Source organism: Danio rerio, chromosome 22 (genome assembly GCF_049306965.1).
Source record: "Danio rerio strain Tuebingen ecotype United States chromosome 22, GRCz12tu, whole genome shotgun sequence".
Taxonomy (NCBI): Eukaryota; Metazoa; Chordata; class Actinopteri; order Cypriniformes; family Danionidae; genus Danio; species Danio rerio.
In genome coordinates, this window is record NC_133197.1 from 5817748 (window position 1) to 5840768 (window position 23021).

The following is a 23021-nucleotide window of genomic DNA, read 5'->3' on the forward strand; positions in this document are numbered from 1 at the left end:
AGTTTTAAAATAGTGGTTTTCAGCTGAAATGTTCATTTCATAAGTGTACATAATAAACATTTGTTGAATTTTCTTCAACTCTAAGACCTTTTAAATGCAAAAGGAATTATTTTTGCAAATAAACACATAAAAGTCTTCATTTTATTATGTAATGTGTTATTATTTTCCAAGTAGACAATTAGAGTAATTAAAGGTTTGCGTAATATAGATGTCTGAGTGATTGTTTATTTGAATGATTAACAACATTGCTGTTTGAGCATAATATGTCACTTCATGAAAGCAGATTATAAGCATTAATGTTTTTGACAATTGTTTTAATCCTCCTAAAAGGACAATATATAGTTACATTTGTAGAATTGAACATTTGTATAATTTACTTCAGCTCTAAGGCTTTTCAAATGCAAAAGGAATAATTTATGCAATTAAACACAAATTACACTCACAGGCCACTTTATTAGGTACACCTGTCCAACTGCTTGTTAAAGCAAATTTCTAATCAGCCAATCACCAGGCAGCGACTCAATGCATTTAGGCATGTAGACATGGTCAAGATGATCTGCTTCAAACTGAGCATCAGAATGGGGAAGAGAGGTGATTTAAGTGACTTTGAACGTGGGATTGGTTGTTGGTGCCAGACAGGCTGCTCTGAGTATTTCAGAAATCTACTGGGATTTTCACGCACACACAAACACTCTAGGGTTTACAGAGAATGGTCTAAAAAAGAGATAATATCCAGTGAGCGGCAGATCTGTGGGCACAAATGCCTTGTTGATGCCAGAAGTCAGAGGAGAATGGCCAGACTGGTTCCAGCTGATAGAAAAGCAACAGTAACTCAAATAACTACTCGTTACAACCGAGGTCTGCAGAAGAGCATCTCTGAATGCGCAACACGTCCAACCTTGAGGTGTATGGGCTACAGCAGCAGAAGACCACACCGGGTGCCACTGCTGTCAGTTGAGAACAGGAAACTGAAGCTACAATTCACACAGGCTCACCAAAATTAGACAATTGAATATTGGAAAAACGCTGCCTGTCTGATGAGTCTCGATTTCTGCTGCAACATTCGGATGGTCGGGTCAGAATTTGGCATCAACAACATGAAAGCATGGATCCATCCTGCCTTATCAATGGTTCAGGCTGCTGGTGGTGGTGTAATGGTGTGGGGGATATTTTCTTGGCACACTTTGGCCGCATTAATACCAACTCAGCATCATGTCAACGCCACAGCCCACCTGAGTATTGTTGCTAAGCACGTCCATCCCTTTATGACCACAGTGTACCCATCTTCTGATGGCTACTTCCAGCAGGATAACGCGCCATGGCATAAAGCGTGAATCATCTCAAACTGGTTTCCTGAATATGACAATGAGTTCACTGTACTTAAATGGCCTCCACAGTCCCCATAACTCAATCCAATAAAGTAGTTTTGGGATGTGGTGAAACGGGAGATGCTATCATGTCAATATGGACCAAAATCTCAAAGGAATATTTCCAGTAGCTTGTTAAATCTATGCCACAAAGGATTAAGTCAGTTCTGAAGGCAAATTGGTGTCCAACCTGGTACTAGTAAGGTGTAATAAAGTGGCCGGTGAGTGTATGTTTTCATTTTATTATGTAATGTGTCATTATTTTCCACGTAGTCAATTAGGATACTTAAAGGTTTGCATAATATAGATGTCTGAGTGATTGTTTACATTGTTTGTTTGTGCACAATGAGTCACTTCAAGAAAGCACATTATACGCGTTAATTTGTTTGTATTAATCCTTCACAAAGAATGTATAGTTACAAGAAAGGTGTCCTGATTCATTAGAAAACAAATGTTACAAATATGATAACTGTCCTAATCCAACAATAATATAATTAGCATTTTAATTGTAATGAACGTAATGTCCTCGTGATGACGAATCAAAGGGGGCGGGCACAAACGTGGTTTGTCGCCGTTGATGAAGCAAACATCAGTCCACGCCTCAGTCGGTATTTCACGCTGTTTGCTTCACCTGTCGACAGCAGATCTGGGCGCAGCCTGCTATAAAAAGCCTGTCATCGCCAGTCAAGCCGACATTGTGCTGTTTTACTTGATACCATCGACGAGCTTTGCTTTATTTTTGTCCTTTGGTGTGCTACCTGAGGTGGATGTATCGCCAGGTGCTCGTGCTCGCGGTGTTTGCCGCTTGTCTATGCGGTTTTCCAGCATCATGCGCTCGTAATTTAAATTACAGACCGATTATTGGTAAGCATCTCATCTTATTGTGTTATTTTACTGTTCCGGAGATGGTTAAACAGTGTGTGGTTAGATGATGTTTTGCGCAGTGAAGCGTCTCTGCTGATGCTGGAACATTCTTCTGTCTTATGCCTCCTAATTCACTTAAATGTATTGTCATAGTAAACGGTTGATTATTGAGGTAAAGTTGGTTTTATATTCAAACATTCGTTCGGTGACAACTTATGACATGCTCCCTATGCCGTTTAGCATGATACTTCTAATATTCATGCTGAAAAAAAATCTAAGTTTGACTTAAAAACAACATTAGCACTGTGTGTTTAACTGTAAACAATGTTGTACTTTGATGGTCATTTGCTGCTATTATGATTTCACTATTTTGATTTTACAAAGAATATTTTTGTGAAAAAATATTATTAGGGAGAAAGTCTGAATGTGTGTAATATAAAGCTAACTTTACCTCAATCACATGACTGGAAGACCAGATGAATATGCTGTAGTAGTTTATAGTAAATACTGTGTTGTCCATGAACCATGCTATAGTAAACAGGGTTTCTGTGGGGTCTTAAAATGTCTTAAATATCAAAATCCAAATTTTAGGCCTTAAAATAGTCTTAAATTTACGGAAATACAATCACCAACAATCCATCTCAATAAAACTTTAAACTTTTATTTAAAAAGGTAATTTTTTAACTATCATAATGGCACAATTATTTTCAGATTTACATTTAGTCATTTAGCAGACGTTTTATCCAAAGCGACTTGCAAATGAGGGCTAGGAAGCAATTTACACAATTATAAGAGCAACAATGAAGAAGTGCTATAGGCAAGTTTCAGGTATGTAAAGTGTAAGAAGCAAAAAATTTGTAATATTTTTTTTTTGTTGTTATACAGTTAGCAATAGAACCAGAGAGGCAATTGCACATTAGTAAGGGAAGTGGAGACTAAATAGTTGAGTTTTTAGTCGTTTCTTGAAGACAGCGAGTGACTCTTTGATGCAGTTAGGGAGTTCATTCCACCAACTGGGCAGATTAAGTGCGAGAGTTCGGGAAAGTGATTTCTTCCCTCTTTGGGATGAAACCACAAGGTGACGTTCATTCACAGAACGCAAGTTTCTGGAGGGCTCATAGATCTGCAGAAGTGAGAGCAGAAAAGGAGCAAAGCCAGAAGTCGCTTTGTAAGCAAACATCAGAGCTTTGAATTTGATGCGAGCAGCAACTGGCAGCCAGTGCAAACGGATGAGCAGCGGAGTGACATGTGCTCTTTTAGGTTCATTAAAGACCACTCGTGCTGCTACGTTCCTTACAATAACATTTGTTTAAATGTTCTCCATGTATTTACTGCTGAGAACACCGACCTGGACAGATTGTTGTCTAGATATTTATTTTATTGTAATTTTTAAAACAGATACTCCTTTTTAAAACGACACTGGTAAAAGTTGAAGTACTGACTACACTTTTGTACTTAAAGTAAAGAAGTACAGCCTCAAAAATGTACAAAATTAAAAAAGTAAAAAGTAGCCGTTTTAACCACAGTCCAAAGACATGCACTATACAGTAGGTGAATAATAATTCATCTAAACTGGCAGTGTATAATTGTGTGTGTGTGTGTGTGTGAATGAGTATGTATGGGTGTTTCCTAGTACTGGGTTGCAGCTGGAACGATATCCGCTGTGTAAAAAAAAAATGCTGGAATAATGATATTTTTATTCATAAATTGCCCAGGATACTTGCATTTGTTGTTGTAAACCGTATAACCCTCTTGTTGTTTTATTGCTTTAAAACTTCTTGAACCCATATATTTGTTTGTGTTTCAGGAATTTTAGCCCAGGAGAACTTGGAGGAGGATCCTCATGCACAGGGCACTTCTTATATAGCTGCGTCATATGTCAAACACCTGGAGTCAGCTGGGGCCAGGGTTGTACCCATCCGGTATACATCTATAACACCAGCTACTGTACATGTAGGATAAGCACATTTAAAAAAAAATGAATATACACCAATTTATTATATGTTTATTTCCAGCATAAATCGCACAGAGGAGGAGTATGAAACACTATTCAATGCAATAAATGGGTGAGTCTTTCTGAATAGTCTAATTCTGATTTGGATGTTTATAAAGGGCTGTGATTTATTTGGGTTTTGTTCATATTTGTGACCATGGATGACAGGCTCAGTCATAAGTGTATAAATTGAACTTTATACATTACCTGGAAGCATGTTGCATTTCTTTGATGTATGGTTTATTAGGAGAACAATGTGGCCGAGATTCAGCTTTATAAAACTGTGAAATCTGTAGATTGAAAACAAAAATGGTTTCTTCAGAGAACCAGTTGTCCAAATAAAGCTCTTAAACAATAAATATTTGCAAAACTAATCAGAAGATTAGATTTAATATTTACTGAAGGCAATTTAGGCGAGGCAGTGGCGCAGTAGGTAGTGCTGTCGGCTTCCAGCAAGAAGGTCGCTGGTTCGAATCTCTGCTCAGTTGCCGTTTCTGTGTGGAGTTTGTATGTTCTCCCTACTTTCGCGTGGGTTTCCTCCGATGCTCCGGTTTCCCCCACAGTCCAAAGACATGCGGTACAGGTGAATTGGGTCCACTGCGTAAAAACTTCATGGATAAGTTGGCGGTTCATTCCGCTGTGGCGACCCCAGATTATTAAAGAGACTAAGCTGACAAAAAAATGAATGAATGAATGAATGAATGAATGAAGGCAATTTACAAAATTTAACCCATGCAATATTAATTTTACTTAAAATTCGAATGATTTTTGACTTGAAAGAAAAATCTATAATTTTGGTTCATACGATGCATACTTTTATAAGTTTTATCCAAGCAATATAAAACTAGTTTTGAGACCCAGAGTCACATTTTTCCCAAATTTGAAGGTGTAATCATTTATTTTATGTAATATTTACTTTGTTTGTTTTAAACTATTTAGCTTGTTGCTTCCTGGAGGAAATGTGGACATCGAGACGTCTCAGTTTACCAGAGCGGCCAGGATTTTCTATGAACTTGCATTAAAGGTAATTAAAAATGACACATTTGGAACAGGTTGAATTGATCTCACAATTGGAGAAAAGCGATTTAATCTGTAAAATTTTCCTCATACTCTGATGAGAGGTGGGGTTTGGGGACATGCCTCTTTTTAAAAATGGTAAATGTTTCAGGAATTTGTATGAAGTAGCTATTTTTTGACTTTGTAAAATTGTTTTCTCATGAGATCAAGCTGAAAAAAATAGAACTTGACATCGCCTTCATGACAAATGAAGTGGGCAGAGTCAGTCATAATCTTTTGCTATTTTCAACACAATTGATTTATAAAGCACTTTCCAGGCCACATGTGGAACCAAAGTGCTGTACAGAAAAAAAAACAACAACAAAGAAATCTACTATTCTATAGCTGAATTTGTAATGATTTAGAGTTGATGATGTATGCTAAAAATCAGTCCACATGTCTGTAATTTATATTTTTTGCACTAATTAATTCATTTGAATGCACTAATGTTTGTTTTCTATTACTTACCACAGGCTAACGATGCTTCGGATTATTTCCCGATCTGGGGCACGTGTCAGGGCTTCCAGCAGTTCACTGTTCTGACCAGCAATAAAAACTTGTTGACTTTGACGGACACCAAAGCAGTCGCTCTGCCGTTGACCTTCAGCCCAGGTTAGTCATCGTGTGGTTTTCGCTAAAGGTGCATTATGTGCATCAGAAAATATTTTCCGAAAGGTTTATTATTGCGCAAAAAAATGTCAATAAAATGCAAAAAATCATATTAAATGTTAACCTGCAACAGCTGCTACGAATGGGTGTGTGATATTAGTCAGAAATGATTTAAGGTTTCCTTATTAAACTTTATTTATTAGTCATTTTCACACCCATTTGCACCGGGGTGAAGAATGTACTTCACTGAATGACTCTTTGTGGCTGTTTATGCTTGATCACTTCATGCTTTTCCTCTGATCAGATGACTGTTGTGAAAACAATTGCATAAATATTTGGTCACATAAATGTGCTAATTCAAAGTAATTTTATATGCAAATTTAACTAGGTTATGTCGACTAAAGCATCAGATACACTGCATTTTAGTTAAATAATAGCATAAAGGTTATTATAGTTTAGCATTTTTGAATGAGATTATTTTAAACCCATTTTAAAATTTTGCTCTTCATTATAGTTTGAGTTTGTTTTTGTGAAGTTTTTTATATTTTTTATTTGTGAACTTTATCATTTGTTTTCAGTTTTATAAACCAAGGGTATTTATTATAGTTTGCACGTTTTAGATTGGCTTTCATTTTGCTAAAAATGTTTACATTTTAGTTGAAGATTTCAGTTTAATTTTAGTCTGTTTTGTTAATAGCTATGTTTAGTTTTAGTATGGTTTTAATTTCGTGAACACATCTGTAATTAGTTTTAGTATTTTACAGGCTACAAAAATAGATGAAATGGGAAGATTAATAAATAAAAATATTGATTTAAAAGTTTTTTTTTTTTTTTATGTAAAAGTCTACTTCAAATGATTTATTTCCTGTAGATTTTTTCCGAAATTGTCTTTTTATTTTCAATAAGGGTCATTAATCTATTTATTTAATGTTTGATTGATTAATTTATTCATGAGTTTGTTAGTTTAGGTCTGTCATGGATTAATAAAAATGGCACTAAATGCACCAGTAAGTGGCGATAAGACTTAATAAAGTTTATGAATAAGTCATTTAAATGATTTGTTCAAAATGGCTGGTTCATTTGGAAATTAAGTGACTCGCTTTATAATTCTGAGACCCCCACCCCCCCCCCACCCCCCCAAATGATTAATTCAGGAATAAAGCACCACAGTGTGGTGACCAGCATCAGATTTTTTTAATCACATCTAATAATAAAAAATCTTATAACTATCATATCAAAAACCCATTTAGGAATATTTTTGCTTCCATAACTTGTGAACTTTGTATATTATCAGTCTTTTGTAAAATTTGCAATTTAATTATTTTTGAACTATTGAAATTATACTTTTGTTATACCTGGAAAGGGTTTATGGTCACACTTTATTTTAAGGTTCAGTTCTTGTTCTTAGACTCTTAATTTGCTCCTTGATAGTTATTAAGGTAGTTTAGGTATTGAGTAGGGTTAAAGTATACAATAAGATCACACAGAACATGTGCTTTTATAAGTACTAATAAGCAGCCAATATGTCAATAGCATACTAATATCCTATTAGTTTGAATTGGCCACTAAAGTGTTATCGAATGTATTAATTTTGATTGACTGGGATGATTCTGTAGGGGAGTGAATCATGCAAAGCATGTTGTAAACAAACTACAAGCATAGATAAATGCAATAAAGTGAAATAAACAGTGCATGTTCTTTTTTTAATATATATATGTAAATGTACAAATTACACCGCAAAGTCAACTCAACATATCATTGCAATGTGACTATTGCGGATGCACACAGCAATACCAATGCTGAAACGGTATATATTGTGCAGCCCTATTCAGTAGCACAAGTTCCTTGTTCAGTTTAAATAGGCTAAACAACTCGATGACCCAGTTGAAAACCTAGCCTCTGTGCATATTCTGGTTTGACCGGTTCTGTACATCAGCTTCAATGTATATTTTACATTCCGCTGATTGTTTCTATTGATTTTACAGGAGCCCAGAACAGCAGGTTGTTCAAGAAATTTCCCAAAGATGTTCTTCAGTCTCTGGCAGAAGAAAACATCACGTCTAATTTCCACAGCTGGAGCTTGTCCACACAGGTAACCCACCTCAGCTGGAGGACATCTGAAGGGACAGTTCACCCAAACATGAAAATTCTCTAGTGGTTTTACTCGTCCTCCATTTGTTCCAAACTTATTTATTTGAGTCGTGTGCTTGCGGTTTTTTAAATTGGTGCATGTCCTAGGCAACTTTTCATGCATTCCAACATGTGCATAAAAATATGTAGATGGAAACATGGCTATTGACTTTCTTTAGTATTTTTTTGTTGTTCCTACGATGGAATGAGTAAATGAGGAAAGTTTGTTTGGTTGATCTATCCCTTCATATGGTGTTGAAGCCTTCATTTTGGCTGAACGTTCTCTCTAACAATGGTTTTCAGAAGTGATTTCGCAATATTGGAGAAGCAACACTGGCACAATATAAGACTTCTGCATTTCTCATAGTGGGCTCACTGCGAAATCTTTGGTGTTTGCACTTTCAGAATTACAGTGCCAATCCCAAACTGAAGCGTTTCTATCGAGTCCTGACCACTAATACTGACGGCAGGAAAGAGTTCATTTCCACTATGGAGGGTAAGAATGTACATCGCAGAACGTCACTTTCGGCAGGGTCGCTTCATGTTTCCTCTGATCAGGTTTCTGTTTGATTTGTCAAATGTACATTTTGCAACGTGTCTTCGCTAAACAGTAAAAAGGATTCTGTTTGTCAAATCAATTGTCATAGGCAAATTGAACTAGGACATAGGTCTCAAACTCTTGCTGGAGGGCCGCAGCTTTGCTCCAACCCTAATCAAACACAGCTGATCCAACTAATCAAGGTGTTCAAGAGTACTAGAGACTATTATGCTGTTCATACCAGTCAAATTCACTCCAGAACAGACGTGGATTCGCGTGATGGGCAGGGCTTCAGTCTGCCCGGTGACTCTAGCTTCATTGCTAAATGGCTAACATAGAATTTTTAAAGAAAATAACTGTGTTTATGTGCTTTATGAAGGCTGAAAAACAGCGTCGATACGTTTAAGGTTGTGTTTGAGTCCACTAGATCATTTAAGAGGTGAACCCAGCTCTGTGAGCTCATAAACTCCTCCAGAAACCTCACCTGAATGATGGAGGCTTTCAGCGATGCTTCTGACTGAGCCGAGCCCCGCTTGATTAACTGTTGTCTGTGTCGGCTGGAGGATTTCCCCCTGGACATTAACAACAGGCCCTACGTCACAATCACGGCCCCACAAGTGTTCAGATTTTAGTTCAGATTTTTTAACTCAAGCAATTTGTGCGAGACATGCGTTAAGCATGGATGCCGCAGGATGTCTATTCGCACGTTTGCTTTGACTTAACATGTAAATCACTCACGCTTGACGCGCCTTCCGCGTCCGGTGTGAACACAGCATTAAGCATGTGTGGGTTGGAGCTGAACTGCAGAGCAGCAGCCCTCCAGGAATTGAGTTTGACCATTGAATTAGGTTAAGTCGACTAAGGATGAATTAAACTACATTTTTATATTAATATAGGTTTTTTTTTTGTGCATAAACAATCTATACATCTTATTCACCATCAAGTTTAATGTAATTTAGCTTTTTTTTTTTTTTTTTTTTATTTCACAAACATTTTACAATTTTGCTGTTCATTTGATTTCGATTTAGTTTGAGTTCGGTTTAAGGTTTTAGTGTAGTTTTTAATTTATGAACGCGTATTAGTTACGTTTCAGTTTAGTTTGTGATTTCAATTTTACTTTTAGCAATTCTTGTTTAGTAGATATAACCAACTGTGTTTAGTGTTTGCACGACCTGTTAACTGTTGTGCAAACCTCTTAGCAATGTTTGAGAACAAATAAAAAAAAACATACAAAAACAAAGAATGAAAAAGTTATGAAGAATTCAGCCAAAGATCTTCATATTAGAGGCCATATGCAGTTAATAATTACTGTGAAAAGCGCTATTGAAATAAAATCAGTTTAAATTAAATTTTAAATTTAACTTGGTAGTTAAATTTCATAGTTTAACATGCCTAGTTTACATTTTCTGGCAAATTGAGATTATGGAGAGCTAGGGATGTAACGATGCATCATAATATTAAAAATTGCAAAATAAAAATGCAATGAATATTGCTGATGTAAATATGACTCAAGTTATTGAGCTTGGAGTTTTTTTCCCCAAGAATCGACTTACTGTAATTATAAGGTATGATTCACCCAAAAATGTAAATTCCAATTTCATGTACTAAATTGCATAATGAGGTTTTCGAGCTGACACACACACAGAGAGAGAGAGAGAGAGAGAGAGCAAGCGCGCACCCTAGAATGATGCGTACATTAGTGTGATTTTTAACTGTTTGTATAGCCTGTGAATATATCCAAATAATAAAGTTGTAAATAACGTTCAGTTTGTTGCACAGATCGATCGTTTCTCTTCAGAAGACCTCTGTACGTCATTACGTGTAATTAAGATTTGCAAAAAGATCAAAAGTACACTGAAATGAGCAGCAGTGGCTGGAGAGCAAAGTGAAAGTGAAAGCACACGCATCATTTAAATGATTTACTACAAGCTTTTAATTTGGTTTCACTTTCATAGTGAACACAAAAAAGCATGTGCTGCTATGCTGTAGGTTCAATGAGTGTGAGAAATACTTCAGATAACGACAATCGACAGATTTTTACCAGTAAAAATCACCTATTTATATGTAGTCCATGACAGAGTGCAAGCGTATAGCATGATTAATTCATCTTCAGAATTATTAATAGTTGTATTCTGATGTCATCAACCAGGAGGACCAGGACTTAAAGTCTTTTCAAGTCCACCGCTCCAAGTCTATACAATATATTGGATTTTAATCAACAGTAGACCTACATATTATATTATTATTATTATTAGTCTGTCTCATGTTTGAGACTCATCATAAATAATACTACTAATATTAAATTCTTCGCATTGTGTATTCTGAGTTTGGTATCAAATTGTGGCTTGAGTGTATCATTACATCCCTTTGATATAACACACGTTTTATGTTTATACAGTTGAAGTCAGAATTACTAGCCCTTCTGAATTATTAGCCTCCCTGTATAATTTCCCCCAATTTAAGTTTAACAAAAATATTTTTTTTGTCAACACATTTCTAAACATAATAGTTTTAATAACTCATTCCTAATAACTGATTTATTTTATCTTTGCCATGATGATTACATATTATTTGACTGGATAATTTTCAAGATACTGGTGTTCAGTTTAAAGTGACATTTAAAGGCTTCACTAGGGTAATTAGGCACGTCGTTGTATAATGATGATTTGTTCTGTAGACAATAAAGAAAAAATAGCTCAAAGGGGCTAATAATGTTGACCCTAAAATGGTCTTAAAAATCAAAAACTGCTTTTATTGTAGCCGAAATACAACAAATAAGACTTTCTCCAGAAGAAAAAATATTATGACATACTGTGAAAAATGGCTTGCTCTGCTGCATATGAAAGATGTTTTTGTGTTTAGTCATGTGCTAGTAATTGTTTTTAATTTCTGAACCATGTCCTATTCCATAGCATATCGATATCCCTTCTACGCTGTACAGTGGCACCCTGAGAAGAGTCCATTTGAGTGGATTGAGAAATCCGGCATGGTCCACACGCTCTCCGCCATCAAAGCCACCTTCTACACAGCCCACTTCTTCGTTTCTGAAGGTTGGTCATCAAAAAAAGTGATATTGGAAATTCCATTTTCAGACACACTATCAGCCCAATATTGACACACAGCTTTCGCTGTAGAGTGCTGTGGTGAGCATGATGTGTCCAGCCTGACAGGTTTCAAACATTTCTCAAGCTGTGTTTGGTGGAGAGATCTATTTCTTTACTTAGCTCATTTTTATCCAATGTTTTTGATTGAACTAATTTCTTTTGTCTTTGCTATGATGAAAGTCTATTCTTTTTTTAAGTTAATTTGCAAGGTTCTAGTATTCAGCTTAAGTGCAATATATTCAATTCAAGTTTATTTGTATAGCGCTTTTTACAGTAATTATTGTTTTAAAATGACAAACTTTAACTTAATTTGACTGTAATGTGCACGTTTTGTAGTTGCAATCAAATACAAATTATTAAACAGTCATAAAATAATCTGCAATCTTATAGCACATAGATGATGTCTGTGTGTACATTCAGAGGCTTAACCTGGGTACTATCTATACATGTATACATGTTAGGTTAATTTGGCAAATTATTGGATTAACAGTGGAAAAGCAGTGCTTTTATGTATCTAATTGAAAAATTATTTCTTGACTAATAATATTGACCTTTTATTATTATTATTATTGTTTAATGTAAAAATTACTTTTTATTTCAGCCAGACTAAAATAAATAAGACTTTCTCTCAAAAGAAATACTGTGGAAAATGTCCTTGCTCTGTTAAATATCACTTGTTATTATTTTGAAAAAGAACATCGATTTCACAGTAGGGCCGATTATTTTGCCTTCCACTATAAAGTGGTCCCTCGCTATAATGCGGTTCACTTTCGCAATTTCATGATTTTATTTATTTAATTTTTTTAAACCGCACATTGTGTTCTGCATCTTCATTAACTGTACACTGTTGTCAATCTCAGTCGTATCTCCTGTATAGTACAGAATGTGCCAAATTGACATACATCTTCCATCGCTAGCAGCCTGACTCTGAAAAGTAGAAGTTGCGCAGCTGTAGGGCACCATTACGGAATGAATAAATTAATGATCAAATAGTTTTGATCTTTGCTTTGAACTTTGAGAGTTTTAAACAAGAGAGAAAAGTGTGAAAATGTTAATGCCTGTCTGAGAAAAGTGTGTAAAATGTGTAGTGAGGGGTTTTACAGCCTTAAAACATCTATAATAATTGTAAAAAAATAAAGCCGACTACTTTGCAGATTTCATCTATAATGGGTTATTTTTAGAACGTAACTCCTGCGATTACCGAGGGACACTGTACAGCATTTTTGAAGAAGAAATCATTTGATTTTGGAGAAAATATTCATTTTATTTATCTTTCTATTGTCATTTTCTTTATCAATATTATCACTTTTTTTACTCAACCATAAAGTGTTACACCAAAGACAACAACTCCCAACTAGTACCAAAAAGTTTAATATATATGAATGAATTTAAGACAAAAACTTTGATCACATGATCTTAAATGGGGTTCTTCAACTAGATAAAGGTTTCCATGAAATCGCCTGATTTTTAAAACAAGCCTCCAAAAACAAGCGTCACACCAAAAGACAGTGAAAATTTATCCAAGTTTTATATATAGATAGATAGATAGATAGATAGATAGATATTTTATCAAGTTTTTAAAAATGTATAGATAGAAGAAAAAATTGCCATTTACTAAAATAGCTGCTTGCAAAATTATGCCAGAGGTATTTATTAATGATTCTTTTTTATTATTATTGTTTATAAGAGTTGTAATATATTGAACTCTGCTTGAGTGTTTTGACCATTGTAAGGTTTGGCTTAAGTGCTAAATGTATTGAAAAAGCAGCAGGCTTATAACAAGAGATGTATAGAAAAACTTAGAAATGTTTATCGTTAGCTGCATTTTAAATTATGAAGACTAATTCTATCCATATTTGTAATGTGACAGTGTAAATGCTACGTCACGTCAACCAATATAACACATGTATATACAAACATACACGTGTGCATTTTCTGGTTTGTAGAGGACGCTGGCGTGTTTTATTCTACGTTTGACCATTTCATGTTTATCTTTTCAGCAATGAAAAACCGTCATCAATTTCCGTCACAGATCGAAGAAGAAAAAGCTCTGATCTACAACTATCAACCCGTCTACAATGGCCTGAACAGCATCTTCCTGCAAAACTACTACTTCGATTAAATGTCAAGTAAAGGGGGGGATTGATTCATCATGGGTTGAAAATTGATTCTAGTTTTAAAAGTTTTTAATTAGTTCTCAAAGTTGCCACAACGTAATGTTTGGAATGCCTATTTTTTAATGTTCATGCCTCTAGTTCACTCATATCATTGATTGTAGATTCTAGATCATCAGTCTCGCACTTACTTCCTGGAGGGCCGCAGCTCTGCACTGCTTTGCTCCAACCCTAATCAAACACAGCTGATCCAACTAATCAAGGTGTTCAAGACTACTGTTAAGCAGGTGTGAGTTAAACTATGTAGAGCAGCGGCCCTCCAGGAATTGAGTGCGAGACTATTGTCCTAGCTGTAAACATGGTGTTCTAGAATCATGACTGAATGTATCTGTGCATTTATATCAGTCCAGACGTTGTTAATATTCCAGTGCCATCTTTTAAGATATAAAACTTGATCTGTAATCTCTCACAGGGTTAAATAGCATGACCAATGCAATGTTAAAATGTTTTATTTCACTGTAAATCTGAAGGAAAATTAAAAATATAGATTTAAATGTGTCTCAATTCTATCTTTGCCCAGTAGGGGGCAGCAGTGACCATCTAACCTTATATTGAAGAACCAAACGAGACTTCTCAAAACATTTATTTTTTTGCCTTTCGTTTTTTAAGAGGTGGGACAACATAAAATTACCAGAAAACGACGAGATCTAAATCTCCTTACAATCAGATACATAAAGCAGTCTGAGGTACAAAATCAAAATGGGGAAAGGGGGGAAAAGTGCAAATATGCTAATAGCTCTGGTACCATGACAGGAAGATACAAAACTGAAGCGTTCTACACACTGGCGCCAACACAAAGATCTCCTACGCCAAGGCTTATTAAAGAAACATAGTATGCAAGTATGTTATATAGAGAGTTCTGGAGCACTAATAACCATTTAACATGAACTGTTCACGTTTGCTAAATTGTGTACAATCATTTGACCCCTGACCTGTGCATAGACTCTTGTACTACAGTGTTTCATGCACTTTAAAGGAGTAAAGAAAAGCCTTCTATTGCGACAAATAATATTTGACAAATAGATTGTATCATAAACAAGATAATCTTTAGCTAAGTTGACACTTTCTTTTGTGTGTGCGTGTGTGTGTGTGTGATCACTGTTTGCTTTTAAAATATTCAACAACTTCAATGAGCACATGTATAGAAAACACAAAGAGATCATTACCTAGCTCCATTCGACATTTCGAAAGACTCCTTTCGTAAGAAGAATCTTGCTCTGCTTTGGAGGCCGTTGGTGCTGAGCAATGTTAAAGGTGCGATTTTTATAATAATAATAATAAACTCAAATAGCAATACTAATCCAGTACGGAGCAGCCATTCCGATGCACGATAAAAGAGCAAGGCATGTAGGCGTCCATCCAGCATTCAGCATGTAAAACACAATACGCAGCCTTAATTGTAAATACTTGCACTGAAATATGTAAAATCGATGGTGATTAAGTGTATTAGTAGCGATAGAGTTCAAGAAAAACAACAAAAACTTGGTACAATCTCTTTTTCTTCGTCTTCAAGTACACTCGTGTTTTTCTGTAATTCACCCAAAAGTCGCCATTTTAATCGCCCATGTTTGGTCAGACATGTTTTTCTGTGAAATAAGATGTAAAGAATCTTCACCAAGCTATTTTTTTTACAGAGATCACTTTAGTTTTGCTGCCATTGTTTAAAATAATAAAAACAAACCTAATATATAATTAAAAAATAGTAAATTCTGAGTTCTGTTTTTTTGGCACTGACCAGGTTATACGAGGGGGAAAAAAAGTCATTGAAGATTCTTTAAAGTCTCATGGTTTTTTTTTTTTTTTGATATCACAGTAAAGCAAACACGTTTGAAGCAACATTCAGGCGAATAAATTCAATATAATTCACCTTTTTGGAGTAAACTATTGCTTTAACAGTGCAAGCAACAATTAATCTCTCATTTTAAACTCTACAATGATTGTTTGACACATTCGATTGAAATAAATCCTGCACTGTAAATTGTCCCGCATTTTAAAGCACGTTATTAGTCCGTCTGAATTGAGCAATGCAGAGATAAACGGAAACGTCATACAAGCCAAAAGACGTCACATTTCTACAGCAGATGGTTCGGTGAGGGGAAAGCTTGAAAATGTTTTGTGCCTTCGGTAGTCTTTAATGCGATGCTGCTTTTTCCATGCCGTTTTGCGGGCTGTTTTGGCGGGATTAAAGGTGAGTGTCTTCCTCTTGATTGTCTTCCTCGTCTTTCCCGGGCTTGTTAACGAGCACCTGCCAGCCGCTGCTTACGTCGCCGCCCGGCGCCACCCCGTTGGCGCTGTGTTTCTTCTCCTGCATCTCCGATTGGCTGTCGCTGGTGACGTCCAGGGTGGGGTTGTCATGGCAACCGTTCTCCACAAAGTGGAGCTCTTCACCTCGCGACTGGCAAACCAGAGGAGACAGTCAGATTAATCAAAACTACACTTAACTTGGGGAATGCTGAGGTTAGTGAATTCATAACAGACGCGATCCATTTTAAAAATCTTAGAATTGATAAATTTACTCAAGTAAATAAATACTCAACGATGGGCTAGAAATCTGTGGATTTATGTGCGCTCAGCTTTCGTGTGCTTCCTATGACTTAACGTTATTTGGCCACTTCTTGCATTTATCTTATTGTTTTGTGCAGTTTCTCTTCATGTGCAAAGAAAGTAATTTCCTTGTACTCTGTACAATGAAGCATTAATTCATTAATTCAATATATTACTATATAGATTTAATAATGAAATCAGATATTTTCCAGTATAAAGCCAATTGAAATGACTGAAATTGAATTTATTTCCTACGTGTGTGTGTGTATATATATATATATATATATATATATATATATATATATATATATATATATATATATATATATATATATATATAGACTTTTTGTATTTCACAAATTAAGTCATATTTTGAACAAAAAATAATATAAATATTTTTAGGAGCATAAATATTACACTATAAAGATAAAAATAAATGATTTTTGAGTATGTTTATGAACATTTAAAAAATGTGTGAGGGAGTGTGAAAAATGTGAAAAAGTTTGTGGCACATAATATAAAGTATTTCTCACACCTAAAGGTCTGACATAGGCATAGGCCGGTATAATAACCTTGCATAAAAATATCACGGTTTCACTGTTTTGTGATTACTGCTCTAAAATATATTCTTTTTGAATGTATGGGTAAGAAACTAAAACTTTTTTCCCCTTTGAACACTTTTATTTTGAGAAACTTTTAAAATATTTTGGAGCAGTAAACATGTCAGGCTAAATAAATCAGTAACTTCATTAATTGTAAAAACACAGATTTACAATTTCAAACGGCATCTTTGGATATCTTCTGTTAGAGATACTGTTGTCCTAAAGAAAAAAAAAATCATAAATAAAAAATCTTACATATACCGTAGGAATAGTATAGCAGAAAATTTAGCAGTTTTAAAACCTTGACTTTTCCAAATCGTGGTATACGTTGAAAACGGTTATCATCCCATCCCTACACACACAGTAGTACATGGATCTAAAAATGACAGAATGTGTAAAATGTATAATATGTGCTAAAAAAATGTAAAGATGGTTACAACTTACAAAATAATAGCAACATTTTTTTTAAGATATATAATTTGTGGTTACTAAAACAATGACCAACAAACCAGTATAAATATTTCGGTAAAGGTTTAAGCAAAATTAATTCATTTTACTCACAAAAACTTTCACTTCGAGGTAAGATAATGAACATTCAGGCTGTCAGTTGGAGTAAATTCGTTCAATGATTAAATATAGTCCTGAAACGTGTATGAGATATGGGACAAAAATAAATATATAAATATAACCTTCTCAAAGTTTTATTAAATAATTATTACTTTATTTTAATTGATTGGGAATTTTTTTGACACCTAAAGATGCTCAATATGTGTCCAAAAGGACCCCAATGAGTACTGCGTAAACATTCTATTGTTTAAATGTTCATGTTTAAAAAAGTCCCCAAAAGTATATTAATTTTGAGGGTTAAATCACTTGAAATGCATCAACCCTAACTAAAAACTACAGTTAAGGACCTGCTGTCTTTACAAGGGTTAAAGTAAACGTGTATATGACCTACCATGTTCTTGAGTTTGGGTAAACGGCGCTGCCAGCAGATATAGATGATGCCTGAAGCAATAATGAGCACACAGACGGATCCGATGATTACCAAAACCACAAACAGCTTCCCGTAGTCACTACGCGTCTGACTGGGCCTCGAGTGGCAGGCGGACACGCTGGAATAATTCTGGATTCCAATCTGAAAGGAGAAATGATGCCGTGAATTATACAAAAATAAAATCAAAACTTAGTTTTATCATTATTATTTTTAGCTTCATTTCAGACTCACCTCATTCAAACCTCTCCTGATTTCTCCCAGCATTGATAGGACGTCTTTTGGTGGGATGATTTCTTTGGGGAAAAGAAATTAGGAAAGGACAATTAGATTCAAAATACTATACATGTAAATGATAGATCACTGGAGTAGGCATGGGATGATAACTACTTTCAAGATATTCAACTTATTCTTCGTCAACAAGAGGGCGCAGCCATTTGAATCTTTTTGGCTCGAGACTTCTGGTCTCATTCACTTTTCATTCATTCATTTTTAGACATTAGAAACTGCTCGTGTCGCTGTTTGATGTTGCAAACTGATATTTCCTTATTATATTATTCTACTTGGTCTGTATAGTCATGCAAACATTTGTTTGTAGAGCAAGTAGTTTGACCGTTTTCTGCCGTTTATTATTCCTAGTCATTTCTCCCATAGACGACTGAATCTGAGGTTCTAAAACAATCGCGAAAACAGGTGCATGGAACATTTTAGAATAAGGTCAATACTGTAGTTCATATAAAAAAAAGTCAAGGTTTTTTGCTATACAGTTCCTAATATGTAAGATTTTATATTTATTTTTTTTTTTTGGACAACAGTATCTCCAGCAGAAAAATATTTTCAAAGATGCCGTTTTAAATGCTAAAGAAATCTGTGTTTTTTAAACTAACGAAGACAGCAGGAGTCAACGATTCATATGAATTATTCAGCCTGACATGTTTAGTTACAAAAAATAATTGTTTCTCAAAATAAAATGTATTATGTTCAATGGGGGGAAAAAAAGTTGTTTTGTACCCAGACATTTTAAAAGAACATATTTTAGAGCAGTAAACCACCACAATACTGTCAAATCGAAATATTTTTTTATCATACGCTCAGAATCTTATACAGGCACATGTCTACTCTGGAGTTATTGTTGTAACCATTTTTGAAAATGATTTTTATTTAGTTTAAACACATTTTTTGGTGTTTTGTATTGAGTTTGTTCTTCAATTTGATTGTAAGCTGGGAGAACGGAAATGGGTCGGACACATTTTGACCTTCATGTATTGTTTGGTGATAGATTACAAATTTTATCTGTTTTATAAGAAATTTCATTTGATATTTTTTTAGATTAACTCTGATGCATTCTCATGCTTTTCATCTCATGCTTTTCTTGGTAAATTATCAGTTTAATAAACAAAATAATAGGAAGTTTATTCAGAAAACGAAGCACGCAACCACACTTCCTCAGCCAAAAGACCAGAATTATTATTATTAGTCGTTCTACTTCTTGTTTTACTTATTGATTTGTAATTGTCTCTTTAAATGTACATATAAATTTAAATATGTTTAATATAAAATGTATATTACATTTAAAGTGTATTATTACACACACACACACACAAACACATATATATATATATATATATATATATATATATATATATATATATATATATATATATATATATATATATACATACATATACATATACATACATATACATATACATATATATATATATATATATATATATATATATATATACATACATATATATATATATATATATATATACATATATATATATACATACATATATGTATATATATATATATATATAATTGAATGTATAATTGAATGTATATATATATATATATATACATATATACATATATATATATATATATATACATATATATATATACATATATATATGTGTATATATATATATATATGTATATATGTATATATATATATATATATACATATATATATATATATATATGTATATATATATATATATATATACATATATATATATATATATATATATATATATATATATATATATATATATATATATACATATATATATATATACACATATATACATATATATATATATATATACATATACATATATACATATATATATATATATACATATATATATATACATATATATATATATATATATATATATATATATATATATATATATATATACATATACATATACATATATATATATATATATATATATATATATATATATATATATATATATATATATATATTCATATTAGTCAAGTTCATATTACATCTATAAATATGAGCAAATGGGGCTTTGATTGCAATAAGCGCTAATGCTCTGAGCAGAGATGTGTGAGATTATACATGCTATTTTTATCATTTATGTAGAGCATGAAATTAAAAGCCTACAAGTGATTCACAGCTTAAAACAAACACCAAACCTAGAGACCAAACAACTACTTTATATAGTATATATGTTTTTGTGTGTGTATGAGTTGTTTAGTAAGTGTATACACTGTAAAAAGTGATTATTTACTTTAAAAAGTGAGTGAACCCATAGCCTTAAAAGCAACAAGTTGACTACCTAATTGAATGAGTAAACACATTGTAACTGGTAACTGTTAAGTTGATTTAACTCAAAATTTTTAAGTATGCAGATGGTTCATTTATTTAAAGGTGCTGTGTTTAATTCTTCTAAAGCATAAAAATATTGTAATATGTTTGCAGATATTAAGGAAACATGCTCATGACTATCTGGGCTATCATTTTGTCGCTGCTTTGTTTACACTGCAAGATGGATCGGCGACAGGGGCTTTCACATTGCATGACTTTACTATAGAAAGAATCGCCGACAACTTCGGCCAAACTATGTCTCACAACCAAAACACGTAGTATATCTTTTGTTAGAAAGAGGCCTTATATGGAATAGAATGTGTACATATTTAATCAGCTGGGTTTGAAGGGAATTAGCAATCTCTCCTCAACTTTCTTTTTTAACTTGCAGTATGAAACGTCAAACAGACACGGGTGCTCCTGTCAAACCTCCACTAGTTTTTCATCCATTTCTTGGCTCCAAATGAGCGATTGTGTATAGAGTGAGAGTGTTTATTGTATGTTTGTGTTTTACCCTGTTCGCTGGCTAAGGCCATGAGGAGCTGGTGGTCCTGCTGTGAGGGTTTGCTGAGGAAGACGAGCCACGAGCCCTGCGGGATGTTCATCTTTCTGGAGAAAGAGTTTTCCAGCAGGTCCAGCAGTCGATCGCCGCTCTCCATACGAAACTCATCCTGACAGAAACACACAACAACACTTTACACGCGAGGAATGTAACTCTCTGTAACCTTCACACTGTATTTCTATTTAAAGATGCAAACTAAACTTGTGTATTTGTGAGAGTGTGTGTTTGCGTCTATGTTTTGGTTTGTTTAAATTTGTGTGTGCTTGAGAATATGTGTGTGTGTAAGTGGGAATGTGTGTATTTGAGAGTGTGTGACTGGGTATAAGTGTGTGTTTTTGCATGTGTTTGTTTTTATTGTGTGTACTTGGGTGTGCGTTTGTGTGTCTGTGGGTATGTGTGTGTGTTGGTGGTATTGGAGTGTGCTTGTGTATGTTTTTATTTGTGTGTACTTGAGTTTGTATGAGTATGTCTGTGGCTATGTGTGTATTTAAGTGTGTTTGTGTACGTGTCTGTGTTTTTATTTTGAGTGTGTCTGTGGGTGTGTATTTACAGTAAGTGCGTGTTTGTCTTTGTTTGAGTGTGTGTGTGTCTGTGTTTGGGTATGTTTTTATTTGTTTGTGTATTTGACTATGTGTGTTTGTGTTTGCATGTATGCGTGTCTGTGTTTACATTTGTGTATGTGTGAGTGTGTGTTTGCGTGTCTGTGTTTAGGTATGTTTTTATTTGTTTGTGTATTTGACTGCATTTGTGTGAGTGAGTGTGTGTTTGCCTGTGTGAGTGTTGCCTGTGTTTGTGTATGTTTATATTTGTGTGTGTGTGTGTGTGTTTATGACTGTGTTTGTGTATGTTTATATTTGTGTGTGTGTGTGTTTACGACTGTGTTTGTGTATGTTTATATTTGTGTGTGTGTGTGTTTATGACTGTGTTTGTGTATGTTTATATTTGTGTGTGTGTGTGTTTACGACTGTGTTTGTGTATGTTTATATTTGTGTGTGTGTGTGTTTATGACTGTGTTTGTGTGAGTGTTAGTATGTCTGTATTTGTGTATGTTTTTATTTGTGTGCGAATGTTAGTGTGTCTGTATTTGTATATGTTATTACTTGTGTGTGTGTGTTTATGACTGTGTTTGTGTGTGTGTGTTTTTATGACTGTATTTGTGTATGTTTTTATTTGTGTGTGTGTGTGTGTGTTTTTATGACTGTATTTCTGTATGTTTTTATTTGTGTGCGTTTGAATATGCATGTGTGTTTGTGTTTTGGTAAGCTTCTATATGTGTGTGTTTGAGTGTGTTTTTGCATGTCCGTTGTTTTCTGTTTTATTTGTATGTTTGTGTGTATTTGTGTTTTCGTATGTCTTTTAATCTTTGTGTTTGTGTGTAGTTGTGTGTGGATGTGTGTTTGTCTGTGTGAGTGTGTGTGTTTGTGCATCTGTTTGTCGCAAATATTAAACATAGATTAATATTAAGATATATTTAAAAATGTGTTCACAGTGTTGTTACCTAACAGACAATATGCAGAATCTTATAGTTACGCGTGTCGTCCTCTGTAAAGGCCAGCAAGTGTGAGGATTGTTCAGTCTGCTAATAAACACTGTGTGTGTGTGTGTGTGTGTGTGTGTGTGTGTGTGTGTGTGTGTGTGTGTGTGTTAGTGATGTTGTAACATCGTCAGCAGCTTTCAGACACTCAGATCTTCCTGCAATGTTCAGCGTTTCTGCTGCAGTGCTGAAACATGAGCCTTAATTAAGAGGAATTACTTCAAATCACGATGGAAAAAGTCTGTTTTGCTTATGCCAGAATAATACACGGTTGATTTAAGGTTAGTCTGTGTGTGTGTGTTTGTGTGTGTTTGTGTGTGT

At 34.2% G+C, this 23021-nt stretch overlaps 4 protein-coding genes and 1 long non-coding RNA gene across 9 annotated transcripts in view; 2 read left to right on the forward strand and 3 right to left on the reverse strand.

Moving 5' to 3' along the window:
* s1pr4 (sphingosine-1-phosphate receptor 4) overlaps window positions 1–23021 on the reverse strand; it is a 525180-nt gene that overhangs the window by 263775 nt on the left and 238384 nt on the right. The window lies entirely within an intron of this gene.
* mcm2 (minichromosome maintenance complex component 2) overlaps window positions 1–23021 on the reverse strand; it is a 165922-nt gene that overhangs the window by 81954 nt on the left and 60947 nt on the right. The gene's annotated exons all lie outside the window — the stretch shown is intronic.
* Window positions 1959–14329, forward strand: zgc:171566. 4 transcript variants are annotated; one of them, XR_012397428.1, is made up of 10 exons: window positions 1959–2231; window positions 4039–4153; window positions 4247–4297; window positions 5164–5248; window positions 5754–5892; window positions 7875–7981; window positions 8425–8515; window positions 11470–11607; window positions 13662–13935; window positions 14099–14329. XR_012397428.1 is itself a non-coding variant. In NM_001111175.1 (9 exon segments), coding segments are annotated over 9 exon segments (945 nt in total). In that variant the 5' UTR covers window positions 1984–2134; the 3' UTR covers window positions 13784–13901.
* Window positions 14404–23021, reverse strand: part of podxl2 (podocalyxin-like 2) — a 44863-nt gene continuing 36245 nt past the window's right edge. For both annotated transcript variants that reach the window (XM_073937070.1, XM_687115.9), the window contains exons 7-10: window positions 21119–21275; window positions 18210–18271; window positions 17940–18119; window positions 14404–16230 (exon numbers count right to left, since the gene is read on the reverse strand). In XM_073937070.1, the coding sequence (XP_073793171.1) occupies window positions 16018–16230; window positions 17940–18119; window positions 18210–18271; window positions 21119–21275 (612 nt within the window). In that variant the 3' untranslated portion in view covers window positions 14404–16017. The remainder of the gene's footprint in view (window positions 16231–17939; window positions 18120–18209; window positions 18272–21118; window positions 21276–23021) is intronic.
* Window positions 16208–22985, forward strand: LOC141380146 (uncharacterized). The gene is made up of 2 exons (XR_012397665.1): window positions 16208–16292; window positions 21136–22985. It is a non-coding gene; the product is annotated as an uncharacterized lncRNA (long non-coding RNA).

Bases quoted from the DNA above. Each gene is read 5' to 3' on its own strand.
- zgc:171566 (XM_073936636.1), top strand. From the start codon at position 2,135: ATGTATCGCCAGGTGCTCGTGCTCGCGGTGTTTGCCGCTTGTCTATGC. The intron at 2,232-4,038 runs GTAAGCATCTCA...TTTGTGTTTCAG, and splicing joins AAATTACAGACCGATTATTG to GAATTTTAGCCCAGGAGAAC. The intron at 5,893-7,874 runs GTTAGTCATCGT...TTGATTTTACAG, and splicing joins GCCGTTGACCTTCAGCCCAG to GAGCCCAGAACAGCAGGTTG.